General features: G+C 40.4%; 2 protein-coding genes across 2 annotated transcripts; one reads left to right on the top strand and one right to left on the bottom strand.

The window, feature by feature from the left end:
- The first annotated feature begins 319 nt into the window (after positions 1-319).
- Positions 320-9813, top strand: LACTB (lactamase beta). Its single transcript, XM_068409857.1, has 6 exons — positions 320-597; positions 1618-1684; positions 3966-4156; positions 4519-4864; positions 6531-6696; positions 9142-9813. The coding sequence occupies exons 1-6, from the start codon at positions 331-333 to the stop codon at positions 9683-9685; spliced, it is 1581 nt and encodes a 526-aa protein (XP_068265958.1). The 5' UTR covers positions 320-330; the 3' UTR covers positions 9686-9813.
- A 3620-nt stretch (positions 9814-13433) lies between these two features.
- On the bottom strand, positions 13434-17945 carry RPS27L (ribosomal protein S27 like). The gene is made up of 4 exons (XM_068409858.1): positions 17862-17945; positions 17187-17295; positions 14710-14820; positions 13434-13625 (listed from the first exon to the last, which is right to left on the bottom strand). The coding sequence occupies exons 1-4, from the start codon at positions 17865-17867 to the stop codon at positions 13597-13599; spliced, it is 255 nt and encodes an 84-aa protein (XP_068265959.1). The 5' UTR covers positions 17868-17945; the 3' UTR covers positions 13434-13596.
- Positions 17946-19150: the final 1205 nt, after the last annotated feature.

Here is a 19150-nt window from a genome sequence, read left to right as displayed (position 1 = left end):
ACAGCCGGTTGCGCTGCCCTCCTCGCCATCGCTTTCCGCTCGCTTCCCGACAGCGCGGCGGCCGCCCGAGCCCGGAATGCCGGGGGGGGTCCTGCCTGCCAGGCTCTGCCCGTCCCTGCCGGGGCTCCGCTCGCCCCGAGCGGCGTCGGGGCCGCGCCTGCCCGCCGGCTCCGGCCCCGCTGCCACCGGGCGCGGAGCCACGCCACGCCGCGAAACGAGCGGCTGCCCTCGCTCGATGCGCTCGGAGCTCGGCCGAGCGAGCGCTCGGGAGCCGCTGGAGCTGCCTGGCGGGCAGCCTGTGAGGCAGCGGCGAGGAGGCGCGGCGCAGCCATGTACTGCCTGCCGCGGGCTCTGTGGCGGGCGGCGGCCCCCGGGCGGGCCGGGCGGCTGTCGGTGCCCCGGCGCGGGGGCGGCGGTGCCGGGGCGCGGCCCTGGGGCTGGGGGCTGGCGCTGGGGCTGGCGCTGGGCGTCAAGGTGCCGACGCCGGCGGGCTGCGAGGCTGACGGCGGGCAGGAGCGGGACGCGAATCCGCTGCCGCCCCCTCGGGGCTTCGGCGCGGCCATCGAGAGGAGCAGGGACCTGCTGCGGAGAATTAAGGTGCTGAGCGAGCGGGGCTGAAGGGGAGCCGGGGGTCCCACCCCGTGCCGGGTGCTGTGCGAGCCAGCCCTCCCCTGCGTGAGGGGGGAGGTGGGCTTGTGCCTCGTTCCCCTGGGCTTCGCGATCGCTGCAAGAGATTTCGGTCAAGCGTTGTGTGCGGGGAACGTTTGGCGTGGGGTACGCGCCGTGCCGTGAGGAGCCGGCCCGCGCCTGGAGGCGGAGGGGGGCGAACCCCGCCGAGCTGCCGGGGCTCGCCTGGCGCCGCTGCCTCCGCGGCGAGGGGCCGCACCCGCGCGCCCGCCCGGTCCTGTCCCGCCGCGGGCGCTTACGGCCCCCGCCCCGCCCGCAGCTCCTGCGGGTGCTCGCGGGGTTCCCGCGCAGCGGTCACAAATGAGTCGCTGACCGTCGCGGTGGCTGTCTCAGGGAGTATTTCGTTATTTTTCTCCTTCATGTAGCGCCAGTGAAGGCTGTCAGTGCTTGGGAAGCTTAGCCCGGGCAGAGCTTGATGTGGGGAGCCGGTGGAAGTACGGCACAGTACGGGGCCTCTGAGAACAGGGATGGGCTTAAGGGCTGTAGGAAGGAGGGCGAGAGGCAACGGGACTGTTTAAAAAGCACGTTGTAGTTACTTCGGAAATTAACTGAAGCTCCTTTGAGATTCTGCTTGCTAATAGATGATGCAGTTTGCATGTTTCATATTAACTCTGTAGTGTTTTGTTTCTATTCAGTTTTTCTTGCATGTCCTGATCGCGAATTTAATTAAATTATTAAATAAATTATTTTATTTAAATTATTATTGTTGTTAGATATGTTTTTCCCAGTTGCTGGATTAAAATGTCTACTTTTCAAAAGCAGTTTATACCACTTCAGCCCAACTAGTATTTAATAAAATTTCAACTGTAATGTGACAACAATACGCAGATGTATTTGCAGTATTGCCTTTGCATTTTTAGGGTTTGGGAGAAGGTGGTTTTTAACTGTAAAGATCCTTCTTAATGTCTTCTGTCCCTTTTGTTTTGACAGGATGAAGCAGGAATCCCAGGTATAATAGTTGGAGTTTCTGTAGATGGAAAGGAAGTCTGGTCAGAAGGTTAGTGTATGGGAGTAGTAGTTATTTGGGCTGTTGAGAAGCGTTGAGTATTTTAAAAATGAACAATTCAGACACACTGATCAGGCTGGGATTTCATCCGCCTGGTGTCCCATCTCAGGACAGTGGCCAGAAACAGGTGCCTAGGGAGTATGAAGTGTTACTTTCCTTGGTAAAGGTCAATAATTTCCAGGAATCGATAATTTATTAACTTCCTGAATGTGCTAGTGTATCTCAACAGGTATGTTTAAGAACCTTTCTTCCATTAATTTGTCAGATTGGTTTTTGAATATACTTACATTCTAGGCATACAGCTGTACAGTGGTCTGGTAGAATTGTATATAGGAGGTAAAGAACTGTTCTCCCCACAGGAGCTTACTTAATAATCAGAGTAATAACATCTCACATTTGGTGATCTGTCTTCCATTTGTGGGCTGAGATATATATATTTACTGGGAAGGTACTGAGGTTTAACAGGTGTCATCCTTCCAAAAATTGCAAGTGATTTTTTTCTGGTTACACAATTTAGTTTTAAATAGAGTCTGTTAGTACTGCTCATACCATGTAGACATTTGATGTTTATTTTAAAAAAAAAAAACACAAAACTGTGTGTCTGTTTTCAGAAACATTCATAATGTGGTTTGGGTTTTTTGGACAACTTAAATGGGCGTAGTAAATGGCAACATATTTCATTAATGTGTTATAGAATTTGAAAAAAAAAATCTTTGTAAGAAGGATTGTTACTAGCTTTCTTCTGACAGTCTTTTGTTGCATTAACTTTTATATATGTATAAAGCTGATTACAGGTTTTGATTTATCTTTCATCATGACTGAAGTGAGTTGAAGAGCCTCTGGTACCTTTTGTAATGTGGCCTAATAAGAAAATTGTGCTAGAAACTTAATCACAAACTTTCTCAAATCAGATGGCTTTTTCTAGTCTCAAATTACCTAGCAAAGAAAGCAGAAGTTTTTAGAAGACTTCTGCAGAATCCCTTCCTTGACATGCAGGAAAGTGCCTGGAGGGAACTAGTGCCAGGGTTGTGGTTTCTCACCAGGACTGCCAGATCCAGTAGCAAGACAACTCCATGTGGGAGCATGAGCTGTGGCAGAGCTTTCTGTACCCTGCTGCATATGGATATAGAGAACAACACGGCCTTGAGTAAGGCAGCTGGGAGGTGGGTAGCCTTGCTGTAGCAGACTTCTGGCTCATTTTGTTGTCCTCCTCCCTTCTTTATGGGAGGGAAACATAGGAGCAGGTGTAAGTTGCATGTATACCAAACCTGCTTTCTTGCTAAACTGGTAAGAGTGATTTGAGATTTGGCAGGTATTTTCACTGAGGGGTACAGCATCTGCATTCACAAGCACCATGCAAGCACTTCAGTAGCAACTTTACAAAAAAGGAAGGGTCTTGGGCTAGTGACATGTCACCTGTTTTATTTCTTGTATTTTGGCAAGGTTTTTTTTTTTCTGAGTAGTTCATTGTTAGACTACTGTTGTATAGAGACAGACATGCATTGCTTCTAGGCCTTGCTTGTACTGAAAACTGCAAATACGTCATTACTGCATTTCATTGCTTTTTATGCTGCAATATCACTTGCAGGGTTTCTTCAAACCTAGCTCAAACTGAAGACTAGTATGGGAGCTTGATAATGTCATGTTAATTCCAGTTCTTGCTACCAGACTTGTGGGCTGGTTACATAAGAAAACACTGGTATGGAGACTGTTAAGCTGTCTTTTAATTGAAGTCATGCTAAGTGATGTTGAAACATAGTGTGTAACACCACTGTTCCATGAAGCTTTACAGCTTAGGTAGTTGCTATGAGTTTGTGAGTGATTTCCTGTCTCAATTTCTGTGTTGATGAAATAAGACCCTTTACTGTTTCAACCATTAATTCAGAACAATAAAAGTATTTATGACTGTTGGTCAGTTATTTTACAGTCTAGATTTTGATCTCTCTAGTTTTTCTATGTGGAACATTTGACCTCAGGAGTGTAAATTTTGGCTTAATCTTCAGTTTCATTTATCATTGGGTTTATTTTGTAGTCTTAATCAGTAACTTGGGATGCCATTGGCCAATACAATGGGCTTTGATTAACTGTTCCTACTACATTAAAATGTTATTAACTTAATTGAAGCGGGAGCAGGGATAATCCAATGCTTCATGTCTCAGTTTAGCTAGAGGAAAAATATTTTAAGGAGCCAGTAAATCTAATTAATTGCAAATAATTAATTAAGTATGTCTCTATGCAAAATATTTACCACATGGTTTTTATTTTCTTAAAGGTTTGGGTTATGCTGATGTAGAGAATCGTGTAGTATGTAAGCCAGAGACGATCATGCGAATTGCTAGTATTAGCAAGTGTCTTACCATGATGGCTGTTGCTAAATTGTGGGAAGAGGGGAAACTGGATTTAGATGCTCCAGTGCAGAAATATGTCCCTGAATTTCCAGAAAAAGTCTACGAGGGTGAAAAGGTATGTAATTGTTTATTGGTAATGCTTTTTTGGATTTTTGTTCCAGTCACTGCACAGCCATATGTGTACAGGTGCCCGTATCTGGACCTATTCCTGTAAAACACCAAAAATCATTTAGACAAGTACTGATATTTGCTGCTCAAAAAAGCAATGCTGGAAATGTGGATCTTCAGTTTTATATCAAGTGTGTAGCGTGCGCATATATATGTGTATATTTTAACTGAGTTTAATACATGGTATTTGAAAGGTCTTGTACCTTTGTCTGTTCCTCGTCATGTTGAATTTTACTTTTCTGGTGATTTAGTGTGCATCATATCTTTAATGAAGAGAGCTCACATTTAAATATTGTCCTTTCTACCTAGGTTGCTGTTACTACAAGACTGTTAGTTTCACACTTGAGTGGGATTCGTCACTATGAAAAAGATATTACGAAAGTGAAGGAAGAAAAGGAAAAGGCAAACAGAGCATTTAAACTAACAAAACCCTCTCAGGATAAAGAACAAAAAGAAAAAGAAGGCAAAGGGATTGAAAAGACTGATTCTGTCAAACTGAGGAAAGAACACGAAGGTGAGGTAAAAAGCCGAAATTCAAAACCTGGCAGGAAAGATAAGGAATTTGAGCAAGAGGAGTATTACTTGAAGGAAAAATTTGAAAGCGTGATTGAATCACTGAAGATATTTAAAAACGATCCTTTGTTCTTTAAACCAGGTGAGTTTCTATTAATTTAGAACAAAATGTGCTCTTCTGGTGAAATTTTCGTTTCAAATTGTTTTACATGCTGTGAGGACAGTAGAGTCCAGTAAAGACTGTTTGTGTGGGGTTTTTGTTTTGTTCTGCTCCCCCCCCCCCCCCCCCCGCCCTTTTTTTTTTTTTTCTTCTTGTGCCCCATTAAAATCTCAATGGAGAAGTATTTGGGCTGTTCTGCACAAACCATCTGGCCATGTAATTGTCTTAAAACTGATGTAACTTTTGAAGACTGAACTGATCAGGATTTTATCAGTTCAATTTTAGTAACAGTTTCGTATAGATATCTTTACCAATCTACTGACTTAAAGAATTATGCTTATATAGATACCTTCTAATGGTGTATCTGTACCATAATCCAGCAGGTTCAAAATGTGATGTAGCCAAGACTTAAAAGGTAATACAAAGAGTCCCAGATAATGCAGGGGAGGAGAGAAAGTGAAACCTCAGGTAGAAATAAGACTTTTCTCCCAGGAGCTCTAAGTAATGCAGTAAGTGCTATGAAATGTACCAGTTACTGAATTTATAAATGGTAAAGCAGATTATAATTTTGGTAACAAATTTGTAACTACAAAGTGTTTTGTAAGCGGATACCAGCTTGCTGTATTCATGCTCTGGGCCTTCTAGATATGAACCAAAAGCAAAAAAATTTAGTGAAGCACTAAACCAGAGCTAAAAAATTCTACGGAAGGACCACAGAATCACAGAATTGTTGAGGATATTTATTGTTGGAATTATTTAAGTTAATTCTAGAGAGGACTTTGAGGAACTTCAGGTACAAGTTCTAAATGAGTTAGGTTAACAGGCAAATGATACGCATTGCTGATAAACAGTAAATAATGTACATTTAAGGGGAGAGGGGTAGGAAGGGGGAGAAGTTAACAACTTACCATCTTGGAGAGTTCTAGGAACCATCTCAAGTAAGAGATCTGTCCCGACTGTAGGCAGTTCGGAGTTGCTTGATATGTAGATGTTTCATAAAAAGTGTTAGTACAAGAATGAGATTTACAAAAATGAAACATTGGTAAATAAATTATATTGTCTTAAATAATATGCATGTTAGTGTTCATATAGTCTTTCAGGATATTCTAGAACTAGAAAACTGGAACTAGAAACACTGTGATAAAAGTGATCAAGACCTCTGAGAACCTTGAGCGAGTACTAGCCTTGTCTTTCCGTCTCTAGGGTGTAGACACAATGAAGTCACAGTAGGCGAGTGACTTTTAAGAAGTAATTTTATGCTTTGCTTCAGCTTTCCAAATCCAGACATCCTTGTTAGAACTAGTATGGTAAATCTTGTGGAAAGGATGTTAAATGTCAGTCTTCACATCTTGGCATGAAACCTAGGTGTACATGCAGATCCCTGGAAGTTTTTTAGCGCTGTTCTCAGAGCCACCTGCACTTAGCAAGCGTCTGTGCTGCAGTACAGAAATTGCTAGGGCCCAGTATCATAAGCTTGTGATTCACATCATATAAAAATGGGGGTGGAAGGGGGGTCTTTTAATTGATTATTTATTGCTATGTATAGTTTTATTTGCACACGCGATTACTTAAATTTTATCCTTCAGATTCCATTTAAGCATCATGCGGCTGACTATTTTTCCCCCCTTTCTCATTGTGTTTCTTCAAGGTAGTCAGTTCTTGTATTCAACATACGGCTTTACTCTCTTAAGTGCTGTTGTGGAGAGAGTTTCAGGACAAAAATTTACAGATTATATGCTAAAAATGTTTCGTGATTTGGATATGCTATCAACTGTAGTAGATGACAATGAAGCAATGATATATAACAGAGCAAGGTAAACAAGGGTTAAACTTTTTTTTTTCCCCACAACAGTTGTTGTTCTTTGCATCTTTATTAAGCTGACTGAATTAAGAATGTGTGAATTTGTAAATTTTTTCTTCAGTCTTTTAAGTGAAGTGGCTTATGTTATTTCAAAGTTAGTCATGTAACTGATTTTATGTCAGCATTATGGTATTGGTTCTGTAATTAGCATGTAAAATTGCAGAATAGGAAATAAGTATTTTGTGTTATATGGGGGGGGAGTGCCAGGGTGACTTTGAAGTTTGCATTTATTTTGGGTACAAATAAGCAGGTAAGTGTAAATAGAGTAAAATAAAGGAGTAACTAGGAGATTATGTTAGAATATATAGTTACCTTGGTTTGCTTAATATACTGACTTTTAAGAGTTTGTGGAATTGTAGTAGTCTCACAGTAACACAAGGGTTTCATAAATTAAATTGTAGTATCAATTTTAATCAGAATAAAAATTGTTTAACACAGAACCTGCTTTACCAATTGATTTCTTTTTATTAACTTAAAAAACCCCAAACACAGAAAAACAACAAGAAAAAAAAAAAAAAAAACAGAGAAATTTATGTAACTGGATAATCCATTCCAATATAGTGGGTATGGGTAGAGTTTCTTGTCTTTCTCTCCAGTCTTGTTTTATTGACCTACCTCTCTGGGCTCTGAAATTGATTCATTGACTCACCTGTTAAATTTTGGTGCAGGAGAAGTAGTCTAACTGAATCACAAAAGCAGGTTATGGAAAAAGTCTCATGAAAATGATACTCAAACTTTTTAAAAGTTTGGCTTCTAAAATGCTTTGAAAGAATGAAAATGGTGATGAACACGTTGAATCCAAGGTTTATAGTACTTACACATATAAGTGTATATTTAAAGCCTGTAGCAGTTTGTAATGTTTTAGGGATACCTTTACTGCTGTATTCTAGGATGCTTTGTGCTGGTATTTATTTTGCTTGAAAATTTTCAGAGGCTCTTCTGGCTGTAGATCTGGATGCTAGAGATGTTCTCATAAATTATCAAGCTTGTACAGTCAAGTTCTTTTAAATATATGTGTGTATATTAACCCTTTTATAAAGTGAAATATGGTAGGGATGAAAGAATTGGGACAGGTGCTGCTTTGGGGGTCTTTTTATGGGCTACTTGCTGTTAAGCAAAACTGAGATGCTAGTGTGATGGTTTTGCTTCCACAAATAGCTAACTTGGTGCCTTAAACTAGAACATAGTGACATGTTGTGGTTTGTTCTAATGGTTTGGTTATACTATATTTCACTGACATGAAAATGTTTAAAAATTCATCTTTTAGAGGTGTAAGTCAAGCATTTCAGCATCTTTGTAACAGGTTTTATTGAGATCGAAAAACTGACTATAGGGACACTGAGATAATCAAGTCACTGGCAGAGTTGATGGTGTAGTCTTGGACCATTCATCTCTCTTCCTTTGCTTCAACCTCTGATTTTCAGTATTATGGCTTTCAGAAGTTCCCTAAAAGTCTTCCAGTATAAGTGCAGGCTAGATAGGGAATGTATCTCTGATAATAGGCTTGCCCTGCCCTCCCTTCCCTCTCACCCCTTCAGCCCCATTTTTTGGGTTTGTTTGGAGGTTTTTTTTGTGGTTCCTTTTCACAGCTCTCCCAAGTAGTACATGGACCTGTTGTGGTCTAAAGACCAAAGGTTGAAATTCATCAGATTTATATAGCTATTCAACATTCCTTTTCATATATTGTATGAAATGAATCCAGTCACGATTGGACTGTTTCTTTTAAAAGCATAATTCAGTCTGCACGCCTGTTGTGTTGTTCCTGGTAGTTCATTCTGCAATTCTGGTTGGTAGTTTCTAATTTGTATTTTAATGTCAAGTTTTGCAAGACTCTTTCATGCTTCTCACTTTCCTTAGTAGTTCCAGAATATTCAGTTGTAGTATATGGCAACTGTAATGGGGCCGTGCGGGGGGAGATCAATCATAAATGGAAACTACTGTCTCAGAGCAGTCGCCTGAGACTTCAGTGAGATTTCAGCTCAGTGTCTGCTAATCATGGGGTAGTTGTAGGATTTTTCTTTCTTAAAACACTAGATCTAGTTACAGGTATTTAAGAAAAATGCTGTGCTGGCTTATCTGTAGATTTCTGTCACATCTTATTTGTATATTGCCTTTGCTCGTAGTATATCCTGGTAGTATATCCAAGAGTAAGTAGAAGGATTAGTACTTTTATTGAAACTAAGCTTCTAACCTAAGAAGTAACCTTAATTTTCGTTTTCCCATCTGAATTGTTGATTTTTCTGCAAGAAATATATTTAAGAAAAATATATTTTTAAAAATTCTGAAGTTTCATGAGAACAAGCTAATACACGCTCAGTTTGCTCTTTTAAGGTGGGGCAGCTTAAAATAGTTGTGCATAGTATCTGAGAATGACAAGTTGATTTTTGTTGAATTCTAGGTGTTATGTTTACAACAAAAAGGGACGGCTGGTAAACGCACCATATGTGGACAACTCTTACAAGTGGGCTGGTGGTGGCTTTCTGTCGTCAGTAGGTGACCTTCTGAAATTTGGAAACGCCTTGTTGTACAGTTATCAAGCTGGACAATTTAAAAACACTAATGGCAAACTGCTTCCTGGGTACCTCAAGCCAGACACAGTTGCAATGATGTGGACCCCAGTGCCAAAAACAGAAGTATCGTGGGACAGGGATGGTAAATACGCAATGGCTTGGGCTGTAGTAGAGAAAAACCAACAATATGGCTGTTGCAGACAGCAGAGACACTATGCATCTCACACGGGTGGTGCAGTGGGGGCAAGTAGTGTCCTCCTAATTCTTCCTGAAGAGCTGGACTCTGAAGCTGTTGATACTGGGCAAGTGGCACCACCTAGAGGAGTAATCGTTAGTGTTATCTGTAATATGCAATCAGTTTCACTCAACAGCACTGCCTTAAAGATTGCAAGGGAATTTGATAAAGAAAAATGGGCACAATATATAGATTAAAAAGAGAGATACGTGTAACTGAACTCACTGTACTGAAACATGAAAAATAAATGGAGAAGGGTATAATTGGACTCCCGAGATCACTAAGAATACGTGAAGGAAAAAAATAAAAAAAATCACTTAATTAACTTCTGCTAGTGGTGCTAAACTTATGTGTAACTGGAATTCATCTCAGGGAAATTCCTAACCTACAGAAAAGGAGAATGTAAGTCAAAGTTGACTTCCTGTAGTACCTCTGTAAATTATCATTATATTAGCAGGTTTTTTTCTCATCCAGTCAAGCACTTGAGAGAGATTTAAAAAACTAGCATTGGTTTCTTGCACTGAGAAGTACAACAAATTATCTACCTTAAATGTTAAACTTTGAAAAATTTCCCATCTTGATTTGAGCATACACAGATGTAATTCATTATTCTCACAGTTCCAGTCTGCCAAAACTGTTCAGTATTACTTTTTAAAGAAAAATGGTTTTACTGTTGGTTTTTGTATTTTCACATAGCACTTATTTGCTTAAAAAAAGCAAAAAAACCCCAACAAACCCCAAATCTTGAAGCTACCTCCAGAATGCAGATTTATACCAGGATGCTTTTGTCAGAGCTGTGGATTGTTAAGAATTAGAAAAGAATGAAGCTAGAGTGATGTAAGTAAAAATCTTTTTGTCATTTAGATGTCCTCTCTTCCATTCTTATTAGACACAGAGAATGTGTACAACTAGTTTACTGTGAAACAAAGGCATTATTTCCACAGTCAAATACGCCCAAATAGCATAACATGGTGAGCTGTCAAACTATCTCATTGTTTTTGAATGATGATACATGTGCTAACTTTGGTAGCCAGAAATGGCACTGTATTCTGTAATGTAGGTATTCCTTTAGGTATAGGAATCAGGAACTCAAATAACTCAGTAAAATTTAAAGCCCATTCTTGAAGCCAGTAGTAGAAGTCTAACAGACTTTGAGAGACTTTTTGAAAACCGTCCTTTTTTCCATTTGGAGACCTGCCTCAAGGAGTTACTTTTGCACAAGGTTGAACAAGAAATTGTGATAAAGTTCCAAAGCAGGATTTTCTAATCTTCAGTTTTACTACAGGAATACAATAACATGTGAATATGTTACTTTTATATAGTCCATAATGGCATGGAAGATCTCAGTGATGCCCAAGATTTACCCTCACACCACTTCCCCTGCTGTTAGGTCAGAAAGTATTTCCAGGCTGAGACAAAAACAAAATATCCTTCAGGAAAGGTTTGAATACTTACATCCTTGCACTGTTGAGCAGCTCTGTTTCTCTGAATTTAAGGAGCAAGATGTCTTAGATGATAACAACTAGCAGAAGATAGCCTCACCTGCCTCTTTCCAAAGTTAGTGCTTTTAGTATTAACTTCATAGTTGTTACCTGCCCTGTGATGAAACAATGTTGCTGTCCTCCCTGTTCCCAGTATGCCTATGGTAACATTTATTACCTAAGACTGAGAAATCAGGAAATTTAATATTTTGAGGTGTCAGTGTTTCACATACATTTTTAATTGAAGCTAGCAGGACTGGTTTAGTACTCTTCATAATTATAACCATTCTTGTGCCTTAAAACAATAAAAGCTTACACCTAAACTATTTGCTTGGGTTTTCTGGCCCACTGACCAAAACTTCACTTTTTTATTCATTAATAAGGGTTGTCTTTACCTCAAGAATATAAAATCAGTAGAGACAACAGAGAGAACCTTTCTGAACAAACTTTCATTTGGTCAGGCAATAAATTACCTACTCTTCCACTAAGTCTTTGATGTTTGATAGTTCCAATACAGAAGTAGTGGAGGTGAGTCTTCTACAATAGCAACGTTTTTTTTTTTTCCAGTCTTGAACACCTACTAGCTGGGTAAACATGCAGCAGCAGAAGTCATTGCTCATTTTACACACGGAACAAGAGTAAGTAGTTCTGTGCTGTTTTCATGTTGAAAAGCATATGAATAGAAATAGACCAAATACAATGTTTTAAATATAGAAAATCTGAAAAGTAACACGGTTATTTTAGGATTTATAACATATTTTTCTTGTATAATGCATCTGTTTTGCAAATGGTATTTATTGTTCTTGAAAACCATTTTGCATACTTGAGAGGAAACAAGTTTCACTCACTGACCATTGCATTTGGGTTTAGACAAAGATTCAGAATATAGAAGGTGTAGGTTTACTGTTATGCTTGTCTGCATATGACCAAACACTAATAAATGTAAATATTTGAGGTATGTATGAAAGTGAATAATGGTAAGAAGTGTCTAAGGCATTTCTAACACCAAGATATTAATGACAGTGTCTCACTCCACTCATAGAATATATTTAGCCACCAACTTTTTATATGCATACCATGTTCTTTATACTGTTACCTCCTGTAACTTAAGGCTTTTAAAAAACCGCTGTTGTCCCACGTACAGTATTGGAGATGCTACGATACCTAAATTTCATCTTCCAGTACCTGGAACAAAATGGGTCACTGACTTTCTCTGATTTGGTATTTACTTAATCATGAGTTCTTGTCTTTTAGGGTGGAGGAAGAGAAGGCAGAGATACAGGAGACTAGGAACCAATCTGGCCTTAGCACATGTATTCAGGTCACAGGTGAATTAATATTGCTACTCTGATCTTTGTTCTGAAACCAGTTATTTGATGGACTGGCATTAAGTGTGGGAAACTGGTCCATTAAGAGCAGCTTTCATGATAAACTTCCTCTTAAATTAACCTTTATTGTGAAAACACAGTATGGCACAGACATATAACTGTATTAAAAGGCACATGTATTAAATTGGTGCATCTATTTCTGTATCAAACACCTACTTTTTGCATCTGGTAATTATAAGTGTTCACTGTTTGAATTAACTGAAATAAAACTTATTTTGCAAATGCAACAAATGGTAATATCAAGTTTTGGGGGTTTGTATTGACTAGAAATGGACAAGTTTTAAAAGTCATAAAAAAAATACAGGTTAAATAGAAATTACCAACAATAATTAGCTCACCAAGATACCTGATACTTTGAAAGAGATGTTGATACATAACTTGAAATTTTATTTAGTAAAATAAGATACATGTAAGACTTTGTTTGAAAGTTTTCTCATGGTTAAAAAAAAAATCCACTTTTCAAAAGCCATTTAGAAAGGGATGGCTTTTAAAAACTAACTAAAAACCTGTTTCTTCGTTGCAAAAAGGTAATTATTTAATGTCAATATTTAATACTGAAAATATGCATGTTTTTGCTGTACTAGGCTTTTTTAATAACTGGATACCATTCACAGCTGTTAGTGTAGTTTGCTGGTATGCCTTCTCTGTACTGAATGTTATCAGTGTTTTGCAAGAGACTTTTTTGGTTTTTTTGTCTAGAAATCTCAGTATAGAATACCAAATGCAGTTTCAAGACCAGATTAGAGGGAGGGAAAAACCATGCATTCCAGAAAAACAGCTGAACATAAGTGAGTAACTTTGTATTTTTATTTATCACCATGTTACTCAGCATAGTAGAGGGACTAAAGCGATCTTGCAGTTAGTGTAACTGCAGTAATAAAGCATACAAAATGCAGAAACTGCTGTAAGAATGTCACCATATCCATTACACTGCTGTAGTTAATGATTAACGAGGGGAAGTATGCAGCAAGTCCACGGTTTTTATATTAAATGACACCACCCAATTTAACAATACATCGTTTAAAAGTAGAATTATAAAAATAGAGCTCAGTTGTCTGCAAACTTGCAGGAAAAACTTGCACTTCAAATCATTTATTGAAAAAGAGATTCCAGCTCAGTAATCACCAGTAGCATGTAATTTTTACGAAATCAATGGTAATTACATTGTTGTATTAATAGGCATTTTTAAACTGGTAAGGCTTTCAGGAACACAGATCCGAAACAACATGCTGTAAGTGTTCAGTGTTGTTTTCTTCTAAAGGAACAGCCTGTAAATAAATCACATGAATATAGATGTGAATAGTCCTTAAATTGTTAGACTGCCTTGGAAAATTGCCCACACAACTGAAGTAGAAAAACTCATGCAATAAATTTAAATTTAATGTACCACAAGAGGCAAAGATGTAGCACTTTGAGTCTTCTCTAACTCAACCAGAACAACACAGCTGTCATACAGTTCATCTTAAAATAAGGTTGAGGTGTACTATTTCTTTTCTTCCAGATGCCTTTTAAAATTTCAGTCTACTGTTCTATCCCTTAGTGATACAAAGCCCAAACTGAAACAGCCGCTAGGACTGTTGATACGTTCTCAACTGCTCAACAGCCTTACTTCAGGTATTCTGTCCTCATATAAACTACATCTATCTATACAGCAGCACGTGGTATAAGCACTACTCTACGTAATTTGCATATATATTTACCTTTTGTCCTTTAAACATGAATAAAATCTGGATTTGTTCTTTAATTTTTTTTAAACCCTCAAGTGTTTCCAGTATTTTTCATATACTCCAGACACTGGGTTGCATTTCAAGACACTGCTGCTATACCAGTTATCTGTATATAATTATCAGTGGTTATTTGTTCCCTTGTAATTTATACAAAGCAAATTTTGATTAAGTAACATGAGCCAGGGAACTACCTTACAGTGCTGCTGTTTAAAAACAAACAGGCAAGCCACCACTGACTAGCAGTGGCACAGAATTGCTTTATCCTGGCAAAAGTACCCTACTCACTTAATGGTGCTTTTTAACTCTCTAAACTTCACTCAGAATTAAATAGGCAGTATTTATTACAGATAGGGAAATGACAAGTCAAAGCACCTAAAATCAAATGTGTCTGATCACAATGTAGCTGGTTAGCTGCCTGGCGTATCTGTATAGCCCTTTAAAAACAAGAATCTGAAGACAAATTTGCAATTCAGGGCCCATTAACAATGCTTTTACTAGCCACCTCTAAGCAATTTGCAAAATAAGCGATCCAGTATCAGTTTTCAAAATCAATGCTAAAATATTTGCAGGCTATAAATGCATTTATGCAAGTGGAACATTTAGGCTGCTGAACATTGCCCCTTACCTTCTGTGAGCCTGGCTTTCCCCCCAGTAGGCTGACACAGGACAGTTGAGCACCCTACACACAGAACTACTGTCTGAGCATGGCTGAATACAGTGGTGATCTTGTAGCATCCTGGAAAACAGCATTATTAAACTTTCCATTGAGTATTTATAGCATGATTTTTTAATTGCATGTGTAATTGAATCGGGTACTCTAGATACACTTGTCCAAAAATGGATCTGTATTTCATTACACAGCATGCCAACTAAAACAAAGCAAAACATTGTTATTCTGGTGTGAAGTACTTGCTTTTACTAACATGCATATGAAAGCAAGTTAGTTAACGGAAACTGTTGTGACTCCCCGTATGAAAATCAACACAGCCTCATGGCTGACAAGCCCTAATTTGCCTGTAGGATGTCTCTTGCAAAAAAGTCAAGGAGTTCCAGACTACCCTTCTCTGCTGAACAGAAGAATCCATCTAGCTAGAGAAATATTTAACTTGTAATAGTAGAACATTGCTGTTGACAAAGTCTAGCAGCTGTGAATATAAAGACTGCTGTTCAAATCTATGTTTGCTTTCTGTTTAATAATTGGTACATATAAGGCATGTGCTTGGTCGCATTCTACAAAGCTAGCACCATATTTAAACAAGACTTGCACAGAATAACTTCACAAATTCCAGATGCAAGAAGAGGCATCAGCAACACTTTGTCTACAACTTCTAACTTCTATGACTTAAGAAAGAATGAAATTACTCTCATGCATGGTTAGACAAAGGGATTTTCACTGATTTCATTTTTTCCTTGAAAAGTATTTTTAATTAGCCAAGAGGAATTTTTGGAGAGAGAAAACTTGTAAAGGATTTAATCTAGATGTGGATATAGAAAATAGACAAATTGATAAAGGTGAGCATAGATTCCATTTTCAGCATCTGTGGACCAGAAAGATAAGACATGAGGAAGGTCCTCAGAAAGCTCTCTGGCAAGAGGACTGGTTGGTAGGGAGAATGCCTATTAGCAGAAATCTGTTATTCTGTCTTTGTTTAAATCACAAATAGAAACTGCACAAATCTTTGTTTGCAAAAAAACTGCTAGCAGCTAAGATCTAACCATAGCAAATGTTGTTTTCCCTCCCATGAACATGAACTTCCACATTGATGAGTTTTTAAGGTAGTGGATTTTGCAGGGAAAGGAGCCCAATCCATTTCAGTAACTAGGTAGCAACTTCCAACAACACTGAAAGATGCATAAGGCCATCTGATATTTTCAGTGCCTTGTGCTTAGGACTCTGTCACTATTGAAGCTGTATATATCCCTCAAACTCAATAACCAATTAATCCAACAATAATGAAGATAACCAATGACCCATGGGCCTACGTTGACATTAACTGTATCTTAGTATATGCATGCATGTATGTATGCCAGTTTGAAGAAAGTTAAAAAAAACAAAAACCAAAAACACAGGGGCTTAGCCTTCAACTATGTATTTTTTAAAAGTAACCACACTTCACTTTCAAAGAGTTTTAATGAATTTACCTCACTTTTAGATGGAAAACAATGTCCCAGAGCTTCTTAGAAATCTAAGCTACTAAGAAAGAATAAGATAATAAGAAAACCTGAATACAGCAACAATTCCTTGCTTCTAGTCAGGATGATCACTCTTGTAAGTAAGTCTATGCATTTTCTTACTGCTATAATCTTCTTATACTGCAGTAGTTTCTAGGAGATAAGTTACCACACTTGACAATTTCTGTGCCTCAATATGGATGTAGCTGTGCTGATCAAAGCAGCTGTTCTCTGGTAGAGCATACTTCTGTAACTGTGCTAGAAAATCCCATGGTTTAGTTTATGAAAGAGAAATTGGTTATACAGCTGTTCCTGAGCCAAAGTAATGAAAATCTGTGAAAAGCAGACATAGGCAACACTTTAAATATAAGCCCTGTATATGTGAGCTAGATGTCAGATTACTTCTTATCAGAAACATGTGAAAAAGACAGCTGTGTATGTTTTACTTCCTATGTAAAGTCCCAGTAGGCTTGCACGTATCTTTGTGAAAAGTTTTGCTGGTTGCTCTTCCAGAGTCAACCAACTTACAAAAGGAGGGAAGCAATGTTGTCTTCTATTTGGAACTTGTGCTGTGGATGCTTTAAAGCATCCATTTCATCATACTTCTTATACATGCAAATCTGGGGGTTTGGTTTTGTCCCCTACTTGCCAGGATTTCATAAAGGAAAAAAAAACCAAAAAAAAAATCATGGCAGGCATGAAAAGAAAATGAAAAGCTGATTGTTTAAATTCATTTTTGAAAAAGGTTGAAAACACTTTTTCTTGTTAAAAAAAAACAAAACAATATACAGACTTCTTTTTCTCTACAAAACGGATAAAACACATTTAGATTAAAAAAAAAAAATTAAAAATCATACCTTTTATGAAGATGAACCACATACAAAATCAGTTTCATTCCTTCTGTAAGATGTAAACACTTTAGATATTTACCTGGACATTTTACATCCATAAAGTAGGAGTTCGGGCTCTGCACAAGACGTTTCTTTTTGTGCTTTCTCTTCTCGTCCTCTGCGGAGGGATGCACTAGATCTTTAGCCAGCTGGGTGGGGCGAGAGGGAAAACGCACTGCGGGTTAGCAGCGCTCAGGCTCCTGGGCCAGGCGGGACGCCGCGAAGCCGCCTTCGCTCTGTCCCCGCGCACGGCCGCAGCGCTCGAGCCCGCCTCCCCCGCAGGGCTGAGGGTGTCGGGGATACCGAGGCACCTCTCGGGCCTTCGCAGCTGCCGGCGCGGTTCCGGCGTTTGCCGGTGAGGCGGGAGCGGCGAGAAGCCTGAGCGACCGCAGCCGCTGCCCGCTCTGTTGGCAGCTCGCCCGCCCGTCCCCGCCGGGCACAGGGCGCGGCGCCGCCAGGTCCCTCGGGGGGCGGCGGCCGGAGACAGGCGCGTCCGCTCCACTCCCGCCCGCCCCGAGGGCCGCGGCGCCCGGTACCGCGGTGGCTCCTGTCACACGGTGCCCCCGCGCGGGTCTAGCGCACGCGCGCGCGCCCCCCGTCCCAAGGAGGCCCGAGAGCAGGTGTCACCGGGCGCGGCCCGCCGGGGACGGACCCGGGGCGTTGGCCCGGTGTCTGCCCCGCGGAACGGCCCGGCCGGCGCTGGTAAACAACTCACGGGCATGTCTGCCGCGGAGCCGCCCCGCCACGCCGGCCCCGCTGCCTCCGCCGCCCCGCTCCTTCCCCGCGCGCTTCCGGCGGAGCTCGAGCCGCTCTGGGCGCGCGGCGGACTCGGCTCTATGGTGTGTTCCGGGGGCGGGGCTCGCCGGCCGCGGGAGGCGGGTGCCGGGCGGGGCTCCGGGGCGGGGGGGCCGCCGGGGTCTGCCGGCCTGCCCCGCAGCGGGCCGAGTGCCGTCCCCACAGGGCTGTTTGCGGTGCTTGCAAAACGCCGTCGCGTCCTTTCCCTGCGCGTGACTTGCTTTGTTTGCCTTTAATTGACGAGGAAATTAGCGCAGAGAGCGTGTGCGCGTTCGGCGAACTCCCTGTGGAGGGTTTTTGTGCGATTGTCACACGTTGTGTGAAGTTGTACCTATGTGCATATTCTTTTGCGGTTTCCCACCCCAGTGAAAAAGAAAAATGCAGAAGAATTTCTGTTAGTTATCATTTATGTGTTTAAACCGATTTAGAGAACTTACAAGGAAATAAAAATAGTGCAGATAGTGGGAATGAAAAAAAACCCCACCATTTTTCATGAATTTTTTAGTACGAGGTTGAGTGTTTTTTTCAATAAGTCAATAAAAATAATCACAAATATAATCTGTAAAGACATTTGGATTTAATTTAATCAAGTCCGGAACATCTAAAAGTGTAATTCGCTTGAAGTCCAGTAAGTGGCACAAATAGACCTTATGAAAATTGCTTAGCATGAAAAGCCTTCCAAAATGTAAAATGGGCAGCGTGTTGAGCCACATCCTTTTTGAAGAGAGAACTGATGCCTTCAGCAAAAATTCTTTTCAAAGTTTGCCATGAGCACAAGTGAGGACATAAGTTTTACACAGGCATATCTTTCTGACAACTCTTCTCAAAGCTGGGAGGGCCCGTCCAGTGCTGACACTGAACACAACTTTCAAAATACTTTCTTCCTACCCCAAAACCCTACATTATGCTGCAATAGACCCATGTGTTGTAGTGCTCCAAGCCATTATATTGATTTTCCTCTTCTTGCCATCACAACCATTGTCATGTAATATTGTAAAGCTATGTTAGCTTTTTTCCTTGTGCGCTGGAGTGGTGATGACACACAGATAGAGGTATTTTGGAAGTATTTCTTGTTATATCATGGGGAATTTAATATGAAAGGCTCTGACTCATACTTTCCTCTGCACGCTGTCCTGTGAAGCTAGGACCATAAACCAGTTATCAGTGCAGAGTCAGTTCTTGAGTCTCAGCTGTTCTTACTACCTTTCA

This window comes from Nyctibius grandis, chromosome 11 (genome assembly GCF_013368605.1).
Source record: "Nyctibius grandis isolate bNycGra1 chromosome 11, bNycGra1.pri, whole genome shotgun sequence".
Classification (NCBI taxonomy): domain Eukaryota; kingdom Metazoa; phylum Chordata; class Aves; order Nyctibiiformes; family Nyctibiidae; genus Nyctibius; species Nyctibius grandis.
The sequence above is the reverse complement of the archived record's forward strand: the minus strand, read 5'-3'. Positions and strand labels throughout refer to the sequence as shown.

Coding starts and splice junctions, on each gene's coding strand:
- LACTB (XM_068409857.1), top strand. CDS start 331: ATGTACTGCCTGCCGCGGGCTCTGTGGCGGGCGGCGGCCCCCGGGCGG. Junction 1,685..3,965: donor AAAGGAAGTCTGGTCAGAAG/GTTAGTGTATGG, acceptor ATTTTCTTAAAG/GTTTGGGTTATGCTGATGTA. Junction 4,865..6,530: donor TCCTTTGTTCTTTAAACCAG/GTGAGTTTCTAT, acceptor TGTTTCTTCAAG/GTAGTCAGTTCTTGTATTCA.
- RPS27L (XM_068409858.1), bottom strand. Junction 14,821..17,186: donor TATGGATGTAAAATGTCCAG/GTAAATATCTAA, acceptor GCTGTTTTCCAG/GATGCTACAAGATCACCACT. Junction 13,626..14,709: donor GAAAGCCAGGCTCACAGAAG/GTAAGGGGCAAT, acceptor ATTTATTTACAG/GCTGTTCCTTTAGAAGAAAA.